The sequence below is a fragment of the Cebus imitator genome, unplaced genomic scaffold (assembly GCF_001604975.1).
Source record: "Cebus imitator isolate Cc_AM_T3 unplaced genomic scaffold, Cebus_imitator-1.0 Scaffold92, whole genome shotgun sequence".
Lineage (NCBI taxonomy): Eukaryota > Metazoa > Chordata > Mammalia > Primates > Cebidae > Cebus > Cebus imitator.
In genome coordinates this window covers 7673980-7692868 of record NW_016107407.1, presented here as the reverse complement: position 1 = coordinate 7692868, position 18889 = coordinate 7673980, and the positions used below count along the sequence as shown (strand labels likewise).

Genomic DNA, 18889 nt, shown 5'->3' with positions numbered 1-18889 from the left:
GGTGACAAAGTGAGACTCTTGTCTAAAAAAAAAAAAGAAAAAAGGCACTAATGCATTGTAAAGAAGACAGTTGTTTACAGTATAAAAGCTAAAATAGTAAGGCAGAATGTTGCTTCATTCAACCTCAGCTGGGAAAGTGGGTGTCAGGCAAGTTAAACTTTCTCCAACTCTGTGTATCTGCAGATACTGGGAGTATTTTTTAGAGTTCCAGAAAATTTTAAGACAGTAGGTTCCAGTTTGCAAATATGGAATTCTTGAATGAGGATCAACTGTACATTGCCTGGAACTGTTTCCTCCAGTTTGCTACTTTTGGTAACATGGTTTATTTATTTTTTGAGACAGGGTCTCCCTCTGTCCCCCAAGTTGGAGTGCAGTGGTGTGATCACAACTCACTGAGTCTCGAACTCCTGGACTGAAGAAATTGTTCAGCCTCAGCCTCTGGAGTAGCTAGGACTACAGGCACGGACCACCATGCCTGGCTACTTTTGAGCAAACGGTTTATACCAATTTCAGACACCTAGTTATCAAACAAATTAGTAGTAATTTTGCTGCCAGTTTTCAAAAAAGTTTCTAAGTAACGTTTGTTATTTGTTGTACTGATATTGTCTTCAATGGATTCGCTACAAACGTGTCAGAAATTGCACGTAAAATGCACCGATTTTTTTTCATAATTTCAGCCACTGGGAATTTTTTTTTAAGTTACTGATAGTTTGAGCATTAAATAGACTTTTTATTGGCCTTCACATCGCCACAAACAGCAATAAGCTTTATGTTTGGCAGGTGATGTGACAAATAAGATTACATAATTAAAATTTTTTTTCCACCCAGTTGTGATTTCAAGGCCTTTCTTCCTACATCATTCCCTCTTCATCTATTAGGTCTAGGAATAATGTAACTTCCTGGATACCAAATAAATCAGTTACATTTCGTGTTTTTTGGGGGTGGGGGGTCTTTTTTCTTCTAACTTGTTTACCATTTTGCCTCTTCTGTATTAATCACATATTTATGCTTAGTACAATTCTTTTAACTAATGTTTCCTTACAGTTTAAGCAAAAAAAATAAAAATAAAAATAAAAAATCAACCAATCACCGGATACCACCACTCTCAACTAATGGTTGTTTCGTATACTTGACGTTTCTCCTCTCAATGTGGCTGCAAAAGTACATAAAATCTCATTTGTGGCAATTTCACCTAACACACCTCAAGCCTTTATTCACATCCAGAGCCTCAACATGTATTTCCTTTCGCGGACTTCAGCGAAGAAGAATCAGAAGGGGGAAAAAGTGAGAGATAATTAGAGGGTGGGCGAGGCACCGCTAGGTATGCAAAACCTTAAAAAAGGGTGAGAAGCCGGGCACCGTGGCTTACGCCTGTAATCCCAGCACTTTGGGAGGCCGAGGGGGGAGGAGTGCTTCAGGCCAGGGGTTCAAGACCAGCCGGAGTAACATAGCGAGACCCTATCTCCAGAAAAACTTTTTTAAAAAAATTAGCCGGGCGTGGTGGTACATGCCTGTGGTCCCAGCTACTCAGGAGGCTGAGGTGGGAGGATCCGTTGAGTCGGGAGGTCGAGGCTGCAGTGAGCCGTGATCGCGCCACTGCACTCAGCCTGGACGACGGAGCGAGACCCTGTCTCAAAAAAAGGGAGCAGAGGTGGGGCAGTGAGACAGTTGAGCGCTGTTCCCAAGGAACCCATCTCCCGAAATCTCCACTATCAAGCACCGCTTTCATTCCCTGCCCCGAACGGCGCTCCCCGCTCCGGGCAGGCATCTCCGCTGAGGGCCGCCTTGGTGCACCGCCTTCCGCCTCGGGCACAGCACCCCTCAGCTCCTCCTCTCGGCCGTTTCTCGCCGGGCCAGGTTGCGCTCCTTCCCGCTTCGGGGCGCAGGGTGAAACTTACGTCTAAAGGGCGCCCGGCGAGCTCGCTGCAGCCCCTGCCCCGCGGAGGGCCCGTGGCGTCCGGTGAGGGGCAGCGGCCCGGGCTTGGTTCCGGCTTCCAGCAGCGGCCCGAGGGCGCTGGAGCACGCTCCCTCCTACCCACAGCGTGGCTTCCAAGGCTGCAGACCAGGCGGCTCATCGGAAGCGTCCGCCCGCTGTCTCGCCAGGGGGTTTCCCACCTCTCCTCCGGAGCCCACAGAGGCGGGGGCCGCGGCCGGAGAGCTCGCCCGAGGGTACCCCCTCCCGCGGCGCCTCTGGGCGCACGCGCAGCCGCCGCAGCCTCCCTTATTAAGTCCGCGATGGCTTCCCTCGCGCCCCACAGTCCTCTTCCGGAAGGCGGCTCCCTCCCCGCGCAGCCCGGAGCCCCTGGGACCAGGCTCGAGCGGGCGCCCGAGCGAGACTATCCCTAAACGGAAACGGCGGCGGCCGGACTCGCGAGTGAGGAAAAGAAATAAAGGGCTGACAGGTCGCGAGGAGGAGAGCCAGGCCTCAGAGGAGAAAAGAGGCCGGGGCCAACGGAGGTTTGCCGAGGGCGGCGTTCTGGACCCGCGCGGGGCGGGGAGGAAGGCCGAGGGTGGGAGAGGAGGGGCGCAGCGGAAACTGCCGAGGTTTCCCGAAGGCGGGAGCGTCCGAGTTGCCCGGATGTAGTTGGTGGAGCGGCAGCGGCGGCACCAGCGGCGGCGGGAGGAGGTGGAGGAGAAGGAGAAGGACCAGGCGGCGGCAGCGGCGGCGGCAGCGGCGGCGGGGGGAGGAGGGGAGGAGGCGGCGGAGCAGGAGGAGGAGAAGGCGAAGGAGGCAGTCGCTCTCCGCGGGGCTGAGCCGGACGCATCTTCTTGCCCCCCTCCCCCCGGTTCGCGCTGCCGCCGTGTAGTTGGCGCCGCTGCCCCTGCTGAGAGTGAGCGTGGTGTCGACGGAGGGAGATGGCCCGGGAGCGCCGGCGCCAGTAACTGGGAGGTGCTGAGAGTCGCCGAGGGCGCGCCGGGCCCAGGTGCCGGGGCTGCCCGCCGCCCGCCGCCGCCTGCTCGCCCGCCCGCCCGCCTCTCGCGGCCGCTCTCCCCCCTCCCCGACACACACTCACAGGCCGGGCATTGATGGTAATGTATGCGAGGAAACAGCAGAGACTCAGTGATGGGTAAATTGTCTTTTCGTTTCGGGCCGGGCGGCGGCGGCGGCGGGGGGCGGCGGCGGCGGGGGGGCTGTTCCTCCTTATCTGGAGCTGGCCGGGCCGCCATTTTTGTTGTTAACCCTGATCCGGATCGGGTTGGGGAGGAGGAGCAGCCGCGCGGGCGGGCTGGCAGGGACGGAGTGTGGCGGGGAGCGGGGGCCGGGCTGCGCGGCGTTTCGCCCTCCCCGGCCCTCCCGGAGGCTCCGGGTTTGCGCCTTGTGCGCGCCGGGCTCGGCGCCGGGGCGCTGGGTAGGTCTCCCGCGGGGAGGGGCGATGGGGGACCCATTTTCTTCCTCCCTGGCCCCCCACCCACGCCTTGTCTTATGTCTCTGCTTTCTCTTCCTGTTTTTCAGCTGTCACGACCGGAGGGGGGACTCGCAGCCTTACCAGGTACCAATCGAGGCCGGGTGGAGGGTTTGGAAGGGGCCGAAGGGGGAAGGGAGGGACTGCTACTCGAGCGCAGGCCTCAGAAGTCGCTACAGGCCCTTCGGTGTAACACATTCGAAACCAGCACCGCGGGTCCCCTTAAAATTCGGGGTTTGGTGCCTTTGGCCCTCACCAGCAAGGTTTAGTGACTTATTTTGACAGGTGACTGGAGGAAGTTCGCTGATTTAGGAAAAAAAGAATCATTTGCAGCCAGGAAGACCTGACTCGATTATTTGCGGGTGAAGGAATCGATGGGATGAGATGATAGGTGACTTCCGAGGCTTAATTATTTATTGTGTTGGGGAACTGGAAGTTAATAAAGGCATCAACATTCAGTGAAGGATAAATAGCTAAATGACTTACAACTTTTAAGCGGTTAAAAAGTACTATTTCCCCTTTTAATATTTCTGGTATACTTAATTGCTGTACAAGTAAAAGATGTGTGCTTTTGTTTCTGTAAGAATTGAGATTTTTCGGTACTTGGATAATTCATTCTGATGTAGGTGGTTCTAGGTAGGTGGGTTCCTTTTTGTTACTGCAGTCGTTGCCTGTGGAGTTCTAAGGATTATGATAGAAGTGGCCCCAGTTTTCAGGAGGGAAACATCATAAATGATTGTTAACCATCACATGACTACAGAAATTCTTTCTACATTTTAAAGGATCAGAGAGCAGGTTTCTAACCTGATTCCTGTGTTATACAGCTGAATTTGAAAACACTGTTCTCTGATGTGTAAAACATTGGATATGTCAAAAATTAAACCTTATTGAATCTGCCCTCCAAAGCATAACTAATTACACATTGCAGCAGACTAGTACATCATGGTGGTTTTAAGATATGTTGGAATAAAGCTAAACCATTATTTTGAGTACATTATGCTTGTTTAGAAATAGTACTCACGTTAGTGTATTGGTCAATATTTTTATACCTTAAAATTGTTTCCCACACCTGTAAGAGTAAGGAAGTTAGGTCTGAAATGTTTTATTTGAATCATAGAATTGGAGAAACTGGTGTGTGGGTTTTTTTGTTTTTGTTTTTGTTTTTTTTTTTTGGTAGATTTGCAGAAATATGCGTGTGCTTATTCATGTGCTTGTGCATATCAGTTGTAGAGCAGAAATTGATTGCAGTAGTATTGAATTTCTAGTTTTCCTCTGACCAAACTTTCAAAAAGTGATTTTAAATATTCCCAGATTTTTTTTCCCCCAGAATCAGTGTGCCAAGGTGGTTTGATTTAAATTTAGTTACAAGATAATGGAGTGATTTTTTTTTTTTTTTTTTTTTTTTTTTTTTTTAACATTTAGTATTATGATATGTATCAGGAGTGTTACTGTAACACTTAAGCATTAGGTTTTGTCTGAGAAACTTTGAAGAATAGAGCAGAATTCAAAGTGGAAATTTAAGTTCATAAAATTTAATGACGTTAATACACCAAAATTTATGTTTAAATTAGTTTCTGGAGTTAAGTTTAAGGTTTCAATTCTTTCTCTCTGTTTTTGGGGGGGTGATGTTTTACAGGCACTTAAATATTCATCAAAGAGTCACCCCAGTAGCGGTGATCACAGACATGAAAAGATGCGAGACGCCGCAGATCCTTCACCACCAAATAAAATGTTGCGGAGATCTGATAGTCCTGAAAACAAATACAGTGACAGCACAGGTCACAGTAAGGCCAAAAATGTGCATACTCACAGAGTTAGAGAGAGGGATGGTGGTGAGTAGCTTTCTTGTTGAAACTTTGACATATATCTTTCACAGTAGCTGTATGTAAAACAGGCAGCAGTAGTATTTCTAGCTTGAAATTACTGTGGTTATGTCATTAAAATATTTTACTACTATCAGTTTTTTTTTTCCTTTCCCTTTACTCTAAACAAGTTACTGTAGAAATAAGATGCTGATGTGAGCATCTAAAAAGTGGAATCTTAAGGCCAGGCATGGTGGCTCATGCCTGTAATCTCAGCACTTGGGAGGCCGAGGTGGGCAGATCACTTGAGGTCAGGAGTTCGAGACCAGCCTGGCCAACACGTGAAAACTTGTCTCTACTAAAAATATAAAAGTTAGCTAGGCTTGGGGTGGCAGACACCTGTAGTCCCAGCTACTCAGGAGGCGGAGGCAAGAGAATCACTTGAACCTGGGAGGTGGAGGTCACAGTGAGCCTGAGATCGTTCCACTGTGCTCTAGCCTGGGCGACAGAGCGAGACTCCATAACAAAAAAATTAAAAGTGGACTTTAGTGTCTGATAATAAGGAAATGAATTTATAAGTATAGTTTAAAACATGCTTTCTTAAGGATGGGGAAAATGCAGGACATTTTTCCAATAAAGGAACCTTCCCCTTTTTAAGTAAAGATTTCAGTTTATTTTGAGATCCTTATTGCTGCTCCAGTTTGTTACTTTTTAAGGTGTTCAGATCTCTCTTCTCGTTACAATGATAGTATGTTTTTTCAGGATAGTTCCCAGATCTAAAAAATTATTTGTGACTTAGAGAATACATTCTTGCTTTTTGTTGTAAACATTTTATTTTCAGTATTCTCCATTTTTGGTGATGTGATTTTTATACCTTATTTATTGAACTATTCTTTTTAAAAGTTAATGTGATTTATTTTGCACAATGCTGTACCTTCAATTATAAGTTTGTATAAGCTCTTTGTGGTAGGAGGATGAGAATAAGTAAACAAAACCAACTCAGTAACTACTTCCAGACTTAATTTGCCCTAAATTTGCCAGAATTACATTTCATGTCAGAAGCATCCAGTTTCAATAAAGTAATTAAAGACGTCTATATTTTCTCGTACTGTAACATATTGCTTAAGGAGATAACATATGTTAAGCAGATTTACCATATTAAAAGCTTCCAAAGAAACTCAATAAAGTACTATGTGGCTTTTTGCCCCTATTGGCAACTAGTTCCTCAATACTTTGCTTACTTTAAAAAAATACCTTGCATCTTCTGGTTCCTTGACAGAAATCAGCTTTATTCAGTGTGATCATATATCAAGAAACATTGGCTTCCTCTACATAATTACTGGTTTGAGAAAATACTAGTCAGAAGAGATTACACTGGGATTGAATAATTTGGATGAGGAGAAAGTACTCTATTGAATTTAGTTACAGCTTAGAGTTATTTATGCAAATAAAAACCACATTTTTGTAACTGTAGTAGCAGGTATATTTGATTATTAAAGTGTTAGAGGTTATTGGGTTGCAAAATTAAGCTCTTAAAGTTTTCAGTTTGGTGGGTAAGTTTTCCATAGTGTTACATAAACCCTGAGAAAGTCTGAGATGGTACTATCTGTCAGTCACTCTTCTATAGCGGATTTCATTTCAGATGTTAGCTCATGGAGAGCAGGTACTGGTTGTACTTATAACTGTACTTTATTTTGTAAAATTTGGTGATTGTAACAAAATAGGGTATGGCATCTCATCTTCTTACAAATGGCCCTGATTTTAGTGACTATGATCCAGGTTATCCCCGAATGCCAAGTAGTCAGTTTTGCAGTCAAACTTACTTTGTAAATGCTTTCAAACAGTTCCAGCAAACGTTGTTCAGCCACTTCTTTTACAGGTGAAATAATCCCAAGAACATTCTGTTACTCATTCAGCAAACCTGGGGGATCTACTCTGTGTGATACTCATTAAGATGTGATCCTGGCCTTGAAGCTATTCTTAAGTGCTTTGATTCTTGAGAGCTAGTGGTGTTTTAGCCACTTTTACTGTACCCATTTTTTTCTTCACTTTGATTATTCATTGTCCGACCTGCCTGAACTCCAGGTACTTGTTAGCTTTTTGTTTTTAGAAATTTGCATCTTTCCTGATCTTTCTTTAGCTTGATTTGCAAGAAACTTGATGTCTTTCTAGCTGCTTGTCTTCTGGAGTCTTCCAACTAATACTGTAATTCCATTCCTGTCTGTACCATCTCTAATATACCTGGATGCCATATTCCTTTATATTAAGTAGAAATAACACCATGAGCTATACATCTTTGATACTATACTGTCTTTAAAAAATGTAAAATGGTGGTTTTTCCTCATTTAATACTGAGCTATTTAGTCATTATAATTTGACTTCTGGAGTCTGCTTTATTGCTAATGATGTGTTTGGTGCTAAGATGTTAAAAGTGTGTATGTATGACTTTTATTGCTGGCATTATGAACTCCTTTAGATTTCTATCTTTAAAAATGAATTCAGGCTGGGAGTGGTGGCTCACACCTGTAGTCTCAGCAGTTTAGGAGGCAAAGGTGGGCAGATCACCTGAGGTCAGGAGTTTGAGACCAGCCTGGTCAACAGGGTGAAACCCCTTCTGTACTAAAAATACAAAAATTAGCCGGATGCGATGATGAGTGTCTGTAATTCCAGCTACTAGGGAGGCTCAGGCAGGAGAATCACTTGAACCTGGGAGGCGGAGGTTGCAGTGACCTGAGATGGTGTCACTGCACTCCAGCCTAGGTGCCCGAGTGAGATCCTATCTTCAACAACAACAACAACAACAACAACAAAAATAATTCACCCAGGTGCTGCTGCTCATCTCTTGTAATCCTGGTTGCTTGGGAGGCTGAGATGGCAGGGTCCTTTGAAGCCAGGAGTTTGAGACTAGACTTGGCAACATAGCAAGACCCTGTCTCTAAAAAAAAGTCTCTAAAAAAATTTTTTTTTAATTAGCTGGATGTGATGATGCCTGCCTGTAATCCCAGTTCCTTGGGAGGCTGAGGTGGGATGATTGCTTGAGCCCAGGAGTTTGAGGTTAACAGCTGTGGTTGCACCACTGCACTCTAGCCTGGGTTGACAGTGAGACCTGCGTATTTGAAACAAGAAAAAGAAAAAAAGAACAAAAATATATAAATTCAAGACCATTATCAAACAATCAAATGCAAGTAAGTAGGATTATCTAAGCTTTCAGCATGTAAAAAACTTAAGGTAATAGCAGGTTACTTACTGTATTGTTTATTGAACTACTTAATTTCCAATTTTTTCATTTTAGGATTTGTTTAATGATTTTCTTTACTAAATGAGAACCTGTGTGCTATGATTTGTAACTTGGATTTTACAAAGCAAGTTAAACAAATGTGGAACTTGTAAAGTGTATTTATGTTTTCCTTAGGCTTTACTGGCATCACCGCATTTTTCAGTAAGCTAGATTTCTTAGCATCTTGGATTTCATTGAGAAATGATTGTTTGGAAGTAATATATAAAAGGGCTTTCAGATACAGTGTAAAAAATGAGAAGTCAGGGATTGTGAGGGATTTTACTCCTAAAAACCATTTCATTAGTTAAAATGAGCTTGATGTTGCTAACAGCATGTATAGTTTAAAGAGTTAGAGATTTTATCCTTTAGGATTTATTAAAGGAAATATTGTCTGTTGTAAATTTAAAAGAGGTATAATTGAAAGGTTTAATTGAATTAAGGGTATAATTGAAAGGTTTCTTCGTGAAATTAGTTATTTTTATATATTCTCTGATATGTCTATAAATATGCAATCTTTTGTTTAAAGTAACCAAAAGCAAAAACCTTAAGGTACAATCATTAGGTTTTGCATATGTGTGTGTTTGTGGGGTGTTTTTTTTTTTTTTTTTTTTTTTTTTTTTTTTTTTTTTTTTTTTTTTGAGACAGGGTCACCCAGGTTGGAGTGCAGTGGTGCCATCCCGGCTCACTGCAACCTCCGTCTCCTGGATTCAAGTGATCCTCCTGCCTCCACATCCCAAGCTGCTGGGATTACAAACATGCGCCACCATGCTTGACTAATTTTTGCATTTGAGTAGAAATGGGGTTTCAACATGTTGGCAAGGCTCATCTCAAACCTCAAGTGATCTGCCTGCCTCGGCCTCTCAAAGTGCTGGGATTATAGGTGTGAGCCTCCACACTTGGCCTACAGGGAAGTTTTTATCTTGTCATTTAACTATATCTTTGGAAAAATTTGGAAATGTATTTCATTTCGCTAATTTTCAAACAAAGGTTAATAGTAACATTTTGAAGGAATTAGAAGTGATTATTTGGGGATAATTGGTCTTGTCATAGTTTTTTACATAATTTAGTAACACTTGAGTCTTTCACATTGAATAATAGACTGGCAGTTGAGCAACATGGTCTTATAGTTATTTAGATGACTTTGAAATACGCTTTGCATTAGTAATATTAGAAATTACTAACATTAGAAATGTACAGGAAGTACTATACAAATTAACAATCGCTTTTGATATCGACATAGGAAGACAACAGATAGTATCCTTATTTTACAGTTTTACAAATGAGGGAAAATTTTTTAAAAATTGAACAAATCACGACAGACTTGAGTCTGGAAACTAGTTCTTTAACTCTGGTAACTTATACACTGGCAGAGATGAAACACCTTGGGTATTGAAAGCTTATTTGGTGGTGTTTACCATGGCATGAATTAGTTTGAAGGTGTTTTTGCTTTTATCCTCCTAATATCTTCATTCATCTTCCCTCAGTGGTTATATCTTGTCAAATTACTGTATGTTGATAAAATGTATTTGTGTAGTTCTAGGCCCAGTTGTCACATTAGTGTTTTATCTTCCAAAATAAGTTTTGACATAGAAGCGTGATACAAATTTCACTAGGAAAAGTCCATTCTCTTAATCTCTCATATTTATAGACTTGTTTACAAAGAATGGAAATATTGCATGTAACCTAATATACTAGTATTTGTATTTTAGCAATGCTATTGACTAATGTTAAGTATTCCTTTTGTCTAGTAAAAATAGTGACACATGACCTTTTTCATTGATTCATGTTTTGTGATGTTGTAATAAACTATGCAGAAATGTTTGCATTGGATTTTCATTGGTCAGTTGAGAAAACACAGCAAACATATTCCATTTCAAGAGAAATGGAATAAGATTGAAGGAGTAGCAGTCTTAATGCTGCAACTCTTTAGTGGTTTTTTTGTTTTTTTCTTTTTTAATTTTAGAAAACAGTGCCTGATGTAAGCATCTGTGCATGTAAATTGTTAAATTTGAACAGTAGTACCAACTCATTTGTCATAGGGCTTCTCATCACACATTTTTTATATTTTTAGAGAGATCATTATGTGTTTATGATTTAATGGTATTTCTGTTTTACGATGATAAGAATATTTTGGAATGAGTTCACTTAGATCCTTTAAGACAGTCTTAATTGAACTGTTTTCTAGTTGTGCAAGATGTATTTAAAATTTCTGGTGTAATATAACCAGGGTTTTGGTCTATAATTCACAGAAAATTTATATATTCTAATCTGTTAACTTATATTTAGTGCAGAATCATTTAGGGATAGTGCATTATTTTGTTACGATGCTGGAAAAAGTGAAGATGGAAATAAGCTGGGCATTTAGGATGCTATACCAGGCACTAAACATAACTCATTGTCAATTTAATCATTACAAAAGCGATTTTCGTGAGGAGGTTTTTTTTTTTTTAAATTTTTTGGAGGCACTTCTGCCCAAGCTGGAGTGCAGTGGCACGATCTTCAACTCACCTCACTACAACCTCCACCTACCAGCAAAACCAGTTATTTGAGGCTGGCAAATATGTGAACAGTCTTTCTCAGGATTTGTATAATGCTTTATAATTTTCAAAGGGTTTCTGTTTGTTTCTCATCTAATTCCGTAGTAGTCCTTTGAAATAGGCTGATTAGTATTATTCCTGTTCTACTGATGAAATCATAATATACATGAAGTATTTAGCCTACTTTTGTTGAAACTGTAAAGGAAGTCTCTTCACATAAAATTTTACGTGAATTATACTCCAAATAAGACTCATACTCAATACTGTATCATTTTAGTTCTGGCTACCACCTTTTCTTAGCTTGAATTCTGCAAGAGCCTCCTGGGTGTTTCTGAGTCCATTTTGCTTTATATAATTGTTTCCCCACACAGAAGCCAGAGTGATCCAGTTAAAATGCCAGTCGCCTTATAGCTCTCTCAGGCTCGCAGCCCTCCAGTGACTCCCTGTTTCTTAGCAAGGCTTATGATAGATCCTGTGTAATCTGGTGTCTGGGTATTTTTTCAGCCTCTTCTACATCTCTTCTGCTGTTTTTGCTACTCTCTCCATACTGGCCCTGCAGGCAGAAGTTCGTTTCTGTCTTGGGGGTGCTACACATTATGTTCCTTTATGTTTTTCCTAGTGTACTCACTTCAGTAATGTGTCTGCTTAAGTGTCACCCTCTCACAGGGCCTTCTCTGCCCTTCCTGAACATTCTGAAACAGTCATTCTCATAATTCTTTCCTTGCCCCTGCTTATTCATTCCTTGTATGAAGGTGACCTGTTGTGATTTACTTATAGTCATTTTGCCATAATACGATAGGGACATTCCTGAGAGTCACTGTGCTATGCAGAATTATACCAGAGGATTTATGGGGAAAATGGGGTTAGGAGCACAGTAACCAAAAATATTGTCAGTGACACATTTTAAAAAGATAGGAACCTAAAAAAATGGTAACCTAGTTTTATACATATAAAATGGTTAAGGAATACCTTAACATCCCAATAAATGGCACTTTACTTTGACTAAGACCTGACTTCTTGTGGAAGTGGCCATCCACCAGAAGGGTTGCAGCTCATGAATTACTGTGAAGTGATGGATGGAAGTTACCTGATATGAGACAGAAAGTTGTAACACCAAATGTGGATCGATCTGACTCATAATTCATAACGAACTAAGCTGTTAGATGTTTGAGCTGTGTGTCTGTGCCTTGCGAATTCCTGTGCATCTTGGTGTAGCTAGTGTTTCTCATAGATGAAAATACACGTAAGTGGGAAATTTACTGTTTTCTGATATATCAGTAGCTTTCAAACAAATTTGTATATTTCAAACAAATGTTATTGTAGAACTGACTGTATTTTAGATTTTGTTTGCTTGCCTTTTGTGAAATATAAGCTCCACCAAAAGAGGAAGTGAGAGTTTTAATGTTTTTATCCATCTTGTATTCCTGTTGCCTGGAATAGTGCCTGAAACTTTATAGCATTTCACTAAATGGATAGATTAAAAAATACTAGGATTGTTGTAATTTAAGGGGAATGAAATTACAGTATTTTGGATTAGCGGTCCTCAAACTTCAATGTGTATACTAAGCACCCGGAGATACTGTTATAGTCAACAATTCTGGGGTAGGGCCCAAAGATCTGCCTTTTAACAAGATCTTGGATGATGCCTATGCATCACTTTGTTAACAAGGTTCTATAGCAGCATCATTCGGTAGAAATATGTTAGCCACAAATGCAAACTGTATGTGTACTTTTCTAGTAGCTTAAAAAGTAAGAAGGAATTTTAGTGTATTTTATTTGACCTAATGTATCAAAAATATTTCAACATGTAATTGATACTTTAAAAACTATTAATGACAAATTTTACGTTCCATTTTTTGTACAAGGCCTTTGAAATCCAGTGTCTGTTTAACATGTATAGCCCAGACAAGTCACATTTCATGTGTTTAACTGCCACATGTGAGTGATGGTTATTGAACTGGACAGTGTAGTTCTGAAGAATGTGATCACCTTGTTGGCCTGTCTGGCTTTTACACGTATTTTTATTTTTCTAAAGAAAGTTTTTTGTATGCTTGATTTCTGAAATGCCATATTTATATACAGCAAGATTGGAAATAATGGGTCCTAGAGATATGTAGTGCTTACATAACTAAAATTTTGTTAGTACACATTCATTGTAGAAAAATTAGGAAATGCTGAGAAAAGGAGAAAAACAAAGTGGCCTTGTGTCTTCTCATTTAGAGTTAATCATTAGTTTTCATGGAAGACATTCTTACGCCATAAAATTAGTATTCTGTAATCTTTCCAGAATTGTTTGTTTGTTTGTTGTTGTTGTTGCTGTTCAAGGCAGGGTCTCACTCTGTCAACCCAGGCTGGAGTACAGTGGCGCAATATCAGCTCACTGCAAACTCACTTTCGCAGTTTGAGTGATTTTCCTGCCACCCAAATAGCTGGGAGTACAGGTGCGCTCCACCACACCCAGCTAATTTTTGTATTTTTAGTTGAGATGGTGGCCAGGCTGGTCTCAGACTCTTGGCCTCATGTGATCATTCTCCTCAGACTCCCAAAGTGCTGGGATTACAGGTGTGAGCCACTGAGCACAGCTTCTTTACAGATTTTTTGTAAAAGTGTTTTGCATTGTGTTTTCCCTTTTTTTAAAAGCTTGTATTCCTGTTTGTGTAGTGGATTAAACAAATACTTGGTATTAACTATCAGTCTTAGAGGACTGAGTTTAGAATTATTTTTCATTTGGGGCTCAGGGAATATTAATACCTTCTTTATATTTTTAGCTAATTAGGAAAGTCATTTTTCAGTTAGGTTTGTGTTTAGGTTAAGACACTCATAGCTAGGTGACCTTACATGCTACTTAATTTCTGAGTGTTTGTGTTCATCTCTGTAGGATTGTTGTGGGGTTAGATGAAATTGTGTATATATAACACTTCTAAAGCATTTTACCTCAGTGCCCAGGCTGTGATAGAGTAGATTATTAGGCTTGCTTTTATTCCTATGATTATATTTAGTGTCAGATTAGCAACCTGTAGCTATTTCTAAAGCTGCTGCTGCTTGCTTTTTTTAGAGTTAGGAAGAAACATGCTGGACAGTTTGCCAAATGAGAGCTACGTGATGGGGGCTGCAGGAATATTCTAACTTGCCACTTGCCCATCTCCAGGACTTTGCAGTTATCTATTTTGAGGGATAGATATAAAGGTTAAAAAATAGAAAACCACCAGGCGTGGTGGGTCACGCCTGTAATCCCAACACTTTGGGAGGCCAAGGCAGGCAGATCACCTGAGTTTAGGAGTTTGAGACCAGCCTGGGCAACATGGGGAAACTGTCTGTACTAAAAATACAAAAATTAGCTGGGTGTGGTGGCACACGCCTGTAATCCCAGCTATTCAGGAGGCTGAGGCTGTAGAATCGCTTAAACCCAGGATTGTATCACTGCACTCCAATCTGCATGACAAAGTGAGACTGTCTCGAAAACAAAACAAAAAAGCAATGCAAGTTTAGAGTAATGGTTCCCAAATTAGGCTGCTTATTAGGCTCCCCTGAGAAGCTTTTAAAGTTACAACTTGACTCCATCCCAATAACCCAGAATCAAAGCAATAGTTGATGGAGCCTAGAAAACTGAATTTTTAGGCTGGGCGTGGTAGCTCACACCTGTAATCCCAGCACTTTGGGAAGCCAAGGCGGGCAGATCCCCTAAGGTTGAGAGTTTGAGACCAGCCTGAGTAACATGGAGAAACCCTGTCTTTACTGAAAATACAAAATTAGTCGGGCGTGGTGGTGCATGGCTGTAATCCCAGCTACTCAGGAGGCTGAGGTAGGAGAATTGCTTGAAAACCCAGGAGGGGGAGATTACAGCCAGCCAACATTGTGCCATGCACGCCACCCTGGGCAACAAGAGTCTCAAAAAAAACTGTCTCAAAAAAAAAAAAATTTTTTTAAATAATCACTGGGTTAATTTAAATATTTATAAACTGCAGGTTTAGGGAGAGTCCACAGAAGGGAGGAGGTACTCTGAAGTGGACATTAAGGAATGTGAGTTATATCATTAACAATATGGTTATTGGAGAGATTATTTGCCAAATCATGTAATATGTTTTTATTTCAAATAATTTTCTTCTTTGTCACCTTCTAGATTCACGGATAGTATTAAGATCTGTAAGTAATTGCTATTAAATAGCTAACTTAGTATCCTGTGGCAAGGGGATCTAATGCCCCGCAGTAGAGAAGTTTCTAATTGGACAGGCCAGTTAAATATTGGGTAGTATCTGGAGCCACTTGTGTTACTTTAGATATTACTTAGGTACTGCATTTCCCCCACAGCCCTTGGTCTCTAGCATAAAGCTGTCCTGAGACAATTCAGTGGTAAACTTCATTTAGCTTTTATCTTGGTTTGAAAAATAGTCTTCCCCCAAGTTAGTAGAGATACTTTGGCTGACCTTAAGTGTTAAGAAAAGATGTCTTAAAGTTTACCCTTAGTATTTGCATTTTAAAGGAAATTTAGAATGTGTGTGGTTGATATATTTAGATAGTGCTAGTCTTTCTGTGTAGGCTTTGATTACTTCTGACTTTGTATGACAGTGTGCCAAAAGAACATGACTTATTGTTGGCATCTTCTGAAAGGTTCTGACCTGTTCTATATTCATAGAACTAATTTTTTCTGGTAGCTAAAAAAGCAATACTAGTGAATTATGTTATCCTGGAATACTTTGACTAAGATGAAGAGAGGATCATGATAAGATATTTCTGCATTTAATAATTGTAACTTTATAGAATTGTGTGCCTGTTGATTGTGAAAATATTCATTGTAATGGAAGAAAGCTAGGGAAGTTGGGGTACAGAGTGTGACAGGCGGCTGGAAGTACTGTTCTGCTGCCTTCAGCCTTTTGTATGGTTATTGGGGCTGGTTTCTGTTCCGCTGCCTGCTGGCTCCTTGTCAGTCTCCTAAGCATTCGTATTTAATATATGCACAGATATCTGAATCTCAGTTATGATACTTTGATTTTTTAAAAAGATACTAAGTTAACTGTAAACTACCTTAATTTTATATTTTTATGTAATTATGAGAGTTCCTTTTTTATATAGCTGTTAAATAAATACCAGTGTTAATTGTTTTAGAAAAACTGAATAAAGTACTTAGATTCTTAAACTCCTCTCCCCTTTGAGTTTGACCAATTTTATATATTATTTAAATATGTAAATTTTGTAAACTTTGCTGCTTTGTTCATATTGCATAGGTTTTGATGCAAAGTTGAAGAGTCATCTCATTTTTTATTCAAGCCTAAATGTAATTTCAGTTTTGTCTTTTTTTAAACCCAGATTTATTAAGGGTGTTTTAAAAGTCCAAATGAATCAGTTTTCTAAATCACTGTTAGGCTTTCTGTTATATACTAATTTTTTTGGCTTTTTGGAATTAGGATTTTTATTATCTCTGGATACTTTTTCGGTATTTTTTGGATATTTTAAAATGTATTTCATGTTGGGTACAAAGATCTCTGTCGATAGATCAAGCTCTTTAATTATATAATGGATAATTGTGTAGGATGTCTTTTATATTTTTGATATAGCATTTTCTGACAGATGGGATAATTTTCCAGCGTAGTTGATTTCATTTCTCATTTTTAAAAGCATTTTTTTTTTGCTTTATGTGTTATATATGTTTGCTTAAAGACTTAGAACTTTTGGCCAGCCCTGGTGGCTCATGCCTGTAATCCCAGCACTTCAGGAGGCTGAGGTGGGTGGATTGCCAGGTCAGGAGTTTGAGACCAGCCTGGCCAACATGGTGAAACCCCATATCTGCTAAAAATACAAAAATTAGCTAAGTGTGGTGTCGTGCGCCTGTAAGCCCAGCTACTTGGGAGGCTGAGACAGGAGAATGGCTTGAGCCCGGATGGAGGTTGCAGGGAGCCAGGATCACGCCACTGTACTCCATCCAGCTTGGGCAACAGGAGTGAGAATCCATCTCAAAAGAAAAAACAGACTTAAAACTTTTTTTGTGAATGGTATTCTAAGCCTTTGCGTATTGAGAATATCTTCATTTTGTTTTCATATCTGAATAAATGATCTTTTGGCTATATTCAAAAACCATTTATCCTTGAATCTTTTTTTTCCCTGAAGTTATTTCTAAAATGCTGATTACCATTCATTCAGTGTTAGAAATGAGAAGCTGATATCAGACCTAGTTCTTTTTTGTAGGTAGATAACCATTGGGATGTATGACTTCTAGTTTACTCTGCCACCCAGCTTGAAAGTTCTGGGTTTTTCCTTCTTTATCCTTAGACCTAAAACTTCTCAAATCTCCTCAGAAGGTCTTCTCTTGAGTTTGGTGCATCATATCCATGTTACTGGGTTCCTCAGATGCTTGCTGTTGATAGTTATCTGTTTGTATTTGGGAATACAAGTCTAGGTTAGCTCTGTCAAATGTGTGGTTGAAAATGATTGCTGTCCGAGCTGTCCAGTGTGGTAGCCACATGTATCTTGAACATTTGAAATATGGCTAGTACAGCTAAGAAACTTAATCTTTGTAGTTTTTTTGGTTTTGTTTTGGGTTTGAGGCAGAGTCTTGCACTGTTGCCCAGGCTGGAGTGCGGTGGCGTGATCACAGGTCACTGCAGACTCAAAAAAATTCCTGGGCTCAGGTGATCCTCTTGACTCACCCTCCCAATTAGTTGAGCCCTATGGCACTATTCCTGGCTAATTTTTATATTTTTTATAGAGACGGAGTTTTGCCATGTTCCCAGGCTGGTCTTGAACTCCTGGCCTTAAGCGATCCTCTTGCCTCAGCATCCCACAGTGCTGGGATTATAGGTGTGAGCCATCACATTTGGCCAACTTCTTGGTTTTTTGTGATGTTGGTTTTCCTTTCTGTACTGCTGTTTTAATCTCATTCTTGAGCTCTGCAACTGCAAGTTACTGTTTCCTGAGATGTTCTGTCTTTGCTGCTTTCTCAGTTTTCAAACCCTACCTGGGTATAGCTGTGGGTACCTCATGCTTCTACTATTGCTCCTTGGATTTCCAGGCCTACCACTTAATGTTCTATAGATAATCTTCCTAAATCTTTTTCTAACTTGAATATTCCCTGTCCTGAGTAATGCCTGGAAAGTTGTCCTTGATTCTTTTCTCCTGTGATTAGGGGCAACTTCTAGAACTCATTGCCCTGTTTTAAAATATTAAAATGTCTTGTTTACAGGTCTGTTGTCTAATTCCTTATATCTGAGTAAAAATTTTAACTACAAAGTTAAACATACTCCTTAAGTCATTAACTCTTAAAGCGTAAATTTTATGCATCTTATGTTGTATTAATGACAGTTGTCCAATTATTTTTTCTCTCTGCTTCCATATATACTTATCAGAGAAATGTTCTTATTTAATGTACATAAGAGGACACTGAAATGAAAAGAACTAATTAGGTCCATGCCAGAAAGTTAACATCTCAGACTAGATTTTTGGCGTGTAGATAAAACTTAGAAGTTTAAGGAGTTTAAGTTTTGGTTGTGCGCAGTAGCTCATTCCTGTAATTCCAGCACTTGGAGGCTGAGGCGGGTGGATCATGAGGTCAGGAGTTCAAGACCAGCCTGGCCAACACAGTGAAATCCTGTCTCTACTAAAAATAGAAAAAATTAGCTTAGCCTGGTGGTGGGTGCCTGTAATCCCAGCTACTTGGGAGGCTGAGGCAGGAGAATTGCTTGAACCCGGGAGGCGGAGGTTGCAGTGAGCCAAGGTCATGCTACTGCACTCCGGCCTGGGCCACAGTGCGAGACTCCATCTCAAAAAAATAAATTAAGTTTTGTGAGCCACCATTACCCAAGTCCACCTTTCTTTTTTTTTTTTTGAGACGGAGTTTCGCTCTTGTTACCCAGGCTGGAGTGCAATGGCGCCATCTCG

At 40.7% G+C, this 18889-nt stretch overlaps 1 protein-coding gene across 10 annotated transcripts in view; it reads left to right on the top strand.

The window, feature by feature from the left end:
• Positions 1-2225: 2225 nt before the first annotated feature.
• WAC (WW domain containing adaptor with coiled-coil) overlaps positions 2226-18889 on the top strand; it is a 90596-nt gene continuing 73932 nt past the window's right edge. For 5 of the 10 annotated variants that reach the window (XM_017535461.2, XM_017535460.2, XM_017535453.2 and 2 more), the window contains exons 1-3: positions 2621-3068; positions 3455-3491; positions 5023-5236. In XM_017535461.2, the coding sequence (XP_017390950.1) occupies positions 3028-3068; positions 3455-3491; positions 5023-5236 (292 nt within the window). In that variant the 5' untranslated portion in view covers positions 2621-3027. Of the gene's footprint in view, positions 2458-2620; positions 3069-3183; positions 3351-3454; positions 3492-5022; positions 5237-18889 lie in introns of those variants that run through there. The other 5 variants (XM_017535463.2, XM_017535454.2, XM_017535456.2 and 2 more) reach the window with 4 other exon arrangements.